Source organism: Cnephaeus nilssonii (assembly GCF_951640355.1).
Source record: "Cnephaeus nilssonii genome assembly, chromosome: 4".
Taxonomy (NCBI): Eukaryota; Metazoa; Chordata; class Mammalia; order Chiroptera; family Vespertilionidae; genus Cnephaeus; species Cnephaeus nilssonii.
Window position 1 is genome coordinate 71,737,518 of NC_137075.1, and position 7,838 is coordinate 71,745,355.

At 57.8% G+C, this 7,838-nt stretch overlaps 1 protein-coding gene across 3 annotated transcripts; it reads right to left on the reverse strand.

Annotated features, from left to right (window-relative positions):
• Positions 1-572: 572 nt before the first annotated feature.
• Positions 573-7,617, reverse strand: BMP4 (bone morphogenetic protein 4; the record flags this gene model as incomplete). 3 transcript variants are annotated; one of them, XM_079769814.1, is made up of 4 exons in its annotated part: positions 573-1,694; positions 2,708-3,034; positions 4,230-4,354; positions 7,556-7,617. In XM_079769814.1, 4 exons carry the CDS (start codon positions 7,615-7,617, stop codon positions 838-840), a joined length of 1,371 nt encoding a protein of 456 aa, XP_079625940.1. In that variant the 3' UTR covers positions 573-837. The 3 variants fall into 3 exon arrangements, with proteins under 3 accessions (XP_079625940.1, XP_079625938.1, XP_079625939.1); XM_079769812.1 differs by lacking the exon at positions 7,556-7,617 and adding an exon at positions 7,356-7,545 and having other exon boundaries at positions 575-1,694; positions 2,708-3,087; XM_079769813.1 differs by lacking the exon at positions 7,556-7,617 and adding an exon at positions 5,277-5,295 and having other exon boundaries at positions 575-1,694; positions 2,708-3,087.
• Between the last annotated feature and the right edge of the window lie 221 nt (positions 7,618-7,838).

Genomic DNA, 7,838 nt, shown 5'->3' on the forward strand with positions numbered 1-7,838 from the left:
TTAAAAGAAAAAAAAACCACCACCCAACAATCTGTTAAAAACACTCACACACATATACCTGGTAGACATTTGTTAATATGTGTGTGAAAATTACTTTTGGATTGAAATACACAACATTGAGGCCTATAATAACTGGAGACACCCTGGGGTATCATAAAAGCAGAGGTGGGAATCACTTCCCAAGAGTTGAGATTCTTACCCATCACACTCAGCTGGGATACACCTCTAACAGGTGAGCAAATCCAGAAGATGTACAAGGAGCCCAAAACTGAGTCTTTAATCTGGCCTACTCCTTTTATCCCACTGTTTCTCCAGGACATGTGTCATCCAGATGGGAGAGGATGCTGTGTCCTTGTTAACATTAAATAGAAATGGAAAACAATTCATCCTGGCAATTACCATCTCTCTACCATTCTTTTACTTCCTGTCCCAAGAACTTAACCACCTCCAGTTACCACCTGCTTCTAGCTTTACTTCAATAGGAAAAAAATTCTCACTCAAAAGAGATGGGCAGGAAGAAAAGAGAAAGGATTCTAGAGAAAAGAACATAGTTTACCTTTAAAATAATGACTCATTTTATTTTTTCTTTTTAATATGTAGTTATAAATATATTTTGTCAAAATATATGATCAATATTGTCAAAACATTTGCACATAAAGTCATAAATAAGGTCAAGGTGAATGTTTAGGTTTTTTTCCTTTTTTTTTTTTTTTTTAAAGATAAAAGTCCAGCTATAAGGAAGCAGTCTGTGTAGGGTGTGGGTGAGTGGATGGTAATGTGTGTGTGTGTGTGTGTGTGTGTGTGTGTGTGTGTGTGTGTGTCCAAGGACTGCTGATCTCAGCGGCACCCACATCCCTCTACTACCATCTCCTGATAATTTTTCAGTACCACCTTGTCATACTCATCCAGGTACAGCATGGAGATGGCACTCAGTTCAGTGGGAACACAACAGGCTTTGGGGATACTGGAATTGACAGAGTTGACCAGGGTCTGCACAATGGCATGGTTGGTTGAGTTGAGGTGGTCAGCCAGTGGAAAGGGGCAGTCCCCATGGCAGTAGAAGGCCTGGTAGCCTGGTGGGGCCACAATCCAGTCATTCCAGCCCACATCACTGAAGTCCACATAGAGCGAGTGGCGTCGGCAGTTCTTATTCTTCTTCCGGGCCCGCTGTGGGTGATGCTTGGGGCTACGCTTGGCCCTTCTCCGTCGGGTCAAGACATGTCCCCGGCCATCATGGCCAAAGGTGACCAGGAGTGGCCGGAGCTGGGCCCAATCCCCACTCCCTTGAGGTAACGATCGGCTAATCCTGACATGCTGGCCCTGGTGGGTCCGTGTCTGATGGAGGTGAGTCACCTCAATGGCCAGCCCATAGTTTGGCTGCTTCTCCTGGGTCCAGCGAAGGACTGCAGGGCTCACATCAAAAGTTTCCCACCGTGTCACATTGTGGTGGACCAGTCTCGTGTCCAGTAGTCGTGTGATGAGGTGCCCAGACACCAGGTCTGCCGGGGGCTTCATAACCTCATAAATGTTTATTCTGTGGAAGCCCTGCTCCCAATCAGGGCCCTGGTCCACCTGCTCCCGGAAAAGTCGAAGTTCTGCGGACGAGATCACCTCGTTCTCAGGGATGCTGCTGAGGTTAAAGAGGAAACGAAAAGCAGAGTTTTCGCTGGTCCCTGGGATGTTCTCCAGATGTTCTAGGCACAGTTGGGAAGGGAAAGAAAAGGAAAAATGCAAAAAAAAAAAAAAAAAAGCACATGAACTGTCTGAGGGATTGAAAAGTCAAGAAACAGTTAAGGGTTGGGTGATGAGTGGTGAATTCTGCTTATATGGTGGAAGCCTATTTGGGGGGAAGTAAGTATATCTTTTAAGTTAAAGAAGCAGACACATGGGGCACGCTAGCCAACTCGGAGAGACAGAGCTAGCATTCGGCAAGCACCAAAGACAAAGTATCTCTCAACCTCCTTTATATGTCTAATAATTTCCATGTGTCAACTCCTTACTCCACCACCATCAAGACTCCCCCTTTAGAGCCCTCTTGGCTTTGTGTACACGGTCCTCTTTACAAGTGGTTGTAAAGAAAGAGAGGGGCCGACAGGGCAGAGAGAGGCAGGGGGAGACATGCCACAACCACCCTCTCCCTCTGCTTCCACCTTCGCGTCTGTTCCCAAACATTTCCCCAGCGATCTTGGAAACACAGAGCATGCCTTGTTGATCATGTTACAGAGGGGAAAATAAATTCCAACACAGTAATGATGCTGGTGGATTAATAACTCAGATTTACTTTGGAAAAGAAACATCCGCTAGGAAACATTCAGATCAGATTACAAGGCCCCTATTGAATAAACCTGACAAACACACAGCTGTAACATTAAATTCAGTAGGTGCTTTGGAAAAAAAAAAAGAAGAAGAAGAAGAAAACGGGCATAAAGCCCGGCAGAAAAGGCTTTGATATAGCAAAAACACACCTCTGAGGCTAAGCCCACGTCTGAGTGGTGTCATTCCCCTTCCCTCGGCCCCTCCCCTCTGTCTCCGAAAACTAAATGTAGCCACAGCTCTGGAAATCCTTGGAGGTAGGCAGCCCGGCCTTCCCCAGCCTCCGGGATTGGGGGCTTGGATGTAACCTGAACCTTTCTCCCCGAGGGCTTCCACCGCCCCACCAGCCGACCCTACCGGCCCTCCCCCGCCCCGACTCGGGGCAGGGACCCACCTTCGTGGTGGAAGCTCCTCACGGTGTTGGCCCGGCTAGCGGGGCGCTCAGGGTACTCCAGAGCGATGCTGTGGATCTGCTCTTCCTCCTCCTCCTCCCCAGACTGGAGCCGGTAAAGATCCCGCATGTACTCCGGGATGACGGCGCTCTTGCTGGGCTGCGGGCGGCGGCGCAGCCCGAACATCTGCAGAAGTGTAGCCTCGAAGTCCCGCAGGAGCTCATGGCTCTGCCCTGAGCGGCGTCCTCCCGCGTGGCTCTGAATCTCGGCGACTTTTTTCTTCCCCGTCTCAGGTATCAAACTAGCATGGCTCGCGCCTCCTAGCAGGACTTGGCATAATAAAACGACCATCAGCATTCGGTTACCAGGAATCATGGTGTCTCTGGGGAGGGGGAGGAGGCGGAAGGTTAAAGAATAAATAAACACCAATAACTAGAGAGAAATAGAGGCGTCTCTGCGTGTGCACGTCGGGCGAGAGATAGAGGGTCAAGATGGAAAGCAGGTCAGAAAGATCAAGTTTGTGTCTTCTCCCTCACACACACACCCCCTCCATCACCAGCTGCAGCCAAGCGAGGCCCGAAAGTAGGAATTGCCCTGTAATTACTTGGTCTAACTTGTTTACAGTCAAATAACCCCAAATCAGATAGCCTCCATCCTGTTAATCTTTTTTTGTCCCAACTGCTATCTGAGCCATGATCTCAGCTTGGCTTCTTCAAGGATAAACAGTTAACATTGAGGGGGGTAAGAAAGGGTGGGGGAGGGAGAATTAAAATGCCATTGCTCTCCACTTCAGACCTTCAGCCTCTCCCCCTCTTCCTCCACCCCCCCCCCACCACCTTCTGCCTCCGCCCTCCCAGCCCAACTTCCACAACTTCCAGCTGGTTCCGAGCAGGAGGGAGGGAAAGCAGGGAAGCAGGGCCAGGGGAAAGACACGGGACCGCGGGGTCCCGAGGCCGAGGCCGAGAACGTGGTCTGGGAGCTGACAAAGTGGCTTGAAGGGTTTATTTTACTGCGGCTGATGAGTTTGAAATGCCCAGCAAAAAAAAAAAAAAGCATCGGAGTGTACCCGCCCGCTCACTCCCAGGGAAGGGGCGGCGGGGGTGAGGGGTGAGGGATTGGTCCCAGAAGCGACCTCAGAATTTTGACAAGCAGCTGGGAACGCAACACGGGGGCATCGGGCACTCCCCCCCCCCGCCCCCCACACCCAGGCAAGTGGGAAGCGGGGGGGCTGATGAGCCCATAAGGTACAACCCCGCGATGCGGACTTGCATCTCTTTAGCCCCCTCTCGCTCCGCTTTCCTGCAACGCACCCGGTCTGAGAGGGCGAGTGGCAGCGAGCAGCACTTCCCAGAGAGCCCGTGCGTCTAGAGCGCCGCGGCTGCCGGGCCGAGGAGGAGGCGACAGCGCTGCCCGAAAGCGGAGGGTGGGCTCTGGGAGGAAGGTCCGACGGGAGGGACCCGAGGCGAGCAGGGGCGGAGAGGGCAGAGGGATTCCCGGGAAGGGAAGGAAGAGGTGTCTACTCACTGACAGAAAACAAGGCATATAATAACAGTCCATGATTCTTGACAGCCAATCTGGAACAAACTTGCTGGAAAGGCTCAGAAGAGCTGCCGCCGTGCGTTGCTCTGGATGGCACTACGGAATGGCTCCTAAAATGAATATTTGAATATAATGAGACTCTGGCGCAGACTGGCTCGGTATTTCTTCCAGCCTCCCTGAGTCACGTGAGCGCCGAGGCCCCGCCCCGCGCACGGAGGAGCCCGCCCTCCCCGCGGCGGGCGGCGAAAGGGCCCACAAACCCCGACGCGGCGCCGCCCCCTCGGCAGAGGCCACCCTCCCCAGCCTTCAGCGCCGGCTTCCCGCGGCCGGGGAGGAGCCCTCCGCAGGTACCCCCAGCCCAGCGCGCGGAGGACGCGGTCCTCGCCTCTCTCCGCGGCGCTCGGGACGTCCCGCCGGGCCCTCGCGCCCAGCGGCCTGAAGCCGGAGGACCTGGGGCGCACCGCAGGGGCTGCGCCTTTCAGCACGAACCGGGCTCCAGCGGGGCCGGGAACGGGGGCGGCGGAGTCTCGGCCTCTCAAAGCCTCACCGCCGAGGGGCACTGAAAGAAAGCGCCCAGGGACACGCGTACGTGCGCGCGTTCCCCGCCACGTCCTCCCCAGGGTGTCCGCGAGGCCACTGTTGCTCCCAGCGACGGCCAGTGACCCGCTGGCGAACGCCTGCCCGGGCTCCGACAGACCGGGCAGCCCCTTGAGCTCCCAGCCCAAAGCTGCGGACCAAGTCACGCACGGGGCGGAGCGGGGAGGTGGTGGACGGCGATCGACGTGGGAAAGTGGGGAGGGAGCGGCCGCTAAGCTGTTTTCTCTAGTTCCTTTACGGGGAGAATCTCCGCACCGCGCCCCCCCAGAGCAAAGAATAAATCCCCCCAAAAAAGCGGTCGGCCTTGCCCTTCTGGGCGGAGGCGGACTCCCATGCAGGCGTCGCCACCGCGGGGAGAGGGCGCATCCCCAGTTTCAGGTCTTAACGTCGCCGAGGTTTTACAACTCCCGACCCGATGCAGAAAGGAAATCCCACCAAGTTCCCAGGAGTCGAGAAAGCCGTGAACAGCTCTCGGCCTGCGCTCGACCTCAGTGTCTCCGTCTCTCTCCCTCCAGCCTGCCTTATTTTTTAAACCACCACTCCTCCCCCCCCCCGCACCCCCCGCCAACCCCCGCTACTTCCTTCCCCCACCCCCTTCCTCCTTTGCACCAGCTGCACAGTCGCAGCACATATTTCTTCAGGAATTTACCAACCCACAGCTCAAGGAACCACTGGGATGTCCTAACTAACTGAAGATGCTGCACGCGTGGGTCGCTCGGCAAGGGGCCTTGTCGAAAACCTGACCCGCGCCCATCGGCGTCCGCGTGGGCCCGCTCCGGGGTCCCGAGGCGCACGACTCCCGCTCAAAACCTCCCTGCGCCTCGCCTCTCACTCCAGTCTGTTCCCAGTTCCTGCCTTGGGTCGCTGCAGAGACTGAGGGCTCAGGTTGCCCGCCTTACTCTCCCCCCACGAACTTGGGCTTCTTCTTGGGGGCACTCCAGGGAAGCCTTTAGGAAGAGGAGAGAAAAATCAAGCGCTTAGCTCTCCCCCCACCCCCCCTCCGGGGCCGCGGCTGCCCGGCGCCGCCCGACACGGAGGGCCGGGGTGCGGAGGCCACGGGCGCCCCTGCGCGACCGTCTCCGCCAGGAAAGAGCCGCGCAGTGTCTGGAGCGGCGTTAGGTCTGCCCGCTGCCGCGCCACCGCTGGGGCTGACTGCAAAAGGGTTGGGGAGGGCCAAAAGGTTTTTCTTTTCTCCTTTTCTTTCTTTTCTTTGAGACGCCAGGAACCCTAAAAAAAGCCCTGTGGGAGGAGTTCCAGAAATAGGAAAAGCAGCCGGAGAGGGGCCGGTCCCCGAGGGGCGAAGGGGCAGTGGAAGGGGCCGGCGCCCGGAATCCCCGGACAATCCCGGGGTGGCTGCGGGCGCGCACGGCGCGCTAACGCGCCAAGGCTGGTCGTATTTCCATTTCGGGTTCAGTAAGTGGGATTCATCTCTAATCGCGTTCTCTCCCCCGCATCCCCCGCCCACACACACATTTTTTAATTAAAAAAGATAAAAACCGAAAGGAACTTGCATCTTCTGAATTTTCCTGGGGGGTGGGGATGCAACTCAAGGCGACTGTCCTATACTTACTTCCCCGCCTGAGTCTTCTCCCAACACCAGTTCCGACGTCACCTCAGTTTACCAACTCCCTGTCTTTTGGGCTTTTCGCGTCTCACAAAGCCTTGAGCCCACGAACAGCAAGCCTCACAAACCACGCACAGAAGAGGTGCCCCCAGGAGGCCGCAGGCCCACCTCGGGCCGGGAGGGTCCGCAGGGACTCGAGACTCCGGGGACCCGTTCCTGTGGGCTCTGCGCGGGGAGAGCCTTTCAGAGCCGCGCGTCCGCCGTGCGGCTCGCCCGCGCCCACCTAGGGAACACGGCTACGCGGGAAGACTCTCGTCTCCGAAGCGCCTGGCACCCTGGCCATCGAGACCCTACCCGGGGAAACGGTAGTGGCGAGGCTCCCGGGATGCTGCAAGCCCACGGTACCAGCTCGGGGAGGAGGTGCGTCTGGCCGCCGCCGTTCGCCAGCTCTCCCGGGCTTCCTCGGGCGGGGGGCCGCGTCGGCTGACACTCCCCTCTGCGGAGCCCCTCGCGGGGCAGAAGAACTGCCCTCCGTCCCGCAGCACCAACCCCGCTAGGTGTTCTCCCTCCACCTGGCCGTCCCCTCACTCTCTCCTGCCTTCAGAGCCGACACTCCTCTCTCTCCGGGCCCTTCCCGTTGAGGGTCGTCTGATGTTCGCTATCCCCTCAAGACCTCGCCGCCTCCCCAACGACCCCCAGCTAAAGGCTTCTCGTCTTCCCCAAACCCACTAAGGGGAAACTAGCCCGGGGTCGCCGAACGGGGACAGTGGCCTGGGTAGAGGCAGTGTCTTTCCGCGCCAGCATCCCTACTTAGAGCACAACCTTTGGGGGGAGCACCTTTGGCCCCGACCACAGCTGGAGTCCCGCGCTTCCTCCTCCGCTACCCCCCACCCCAAGGATGCGCCTCGGCCCCCTCTGTCCGGCGCCCCTCGCCAGGCAGCCTTGCTCACCATAGATCCCTGCAGTAGCGGGCTCGCCAGCAGCAGCTTCTGGGGACCTCTGAACGGCCGCAGTGAACTTAGGCGAGGGCCGAGGACTGCGGTGCAGCAGGCTCGACGGGAATCCCATGAGGGAGAGAAGCGAAATACAGGGTGCGGAGCAGCAGCGGCGGCGTCTAAGGCTCCAGTCCCTGGGCTGGGATGCCACTCACCTAGCTTCCGGGCCGGGCTCCGCACTCCTTCCCTCCCGCCCTCCTGCTCTGCCCTCTTGCATCTTCTCCTTCCTCCTCTTTCCCTCAGTCTTTCTTTCTTTCCGTCCTCCTCTTCCCCGGCAGCCCCTCCCTTCTTCCCTCCTCCCTCGCTGGCCTCCCTTTCTGGGATGGGAGCCCCGCCCACATCCTCCCCTCCTGCCGCCGGGCCTCGCCTCGCAGGCCCGGGTCCCGGAAGCCCGGGCAGCGCTGGAGTCCGCAGCTGCCGCTGGGCTGGGACTCAGCT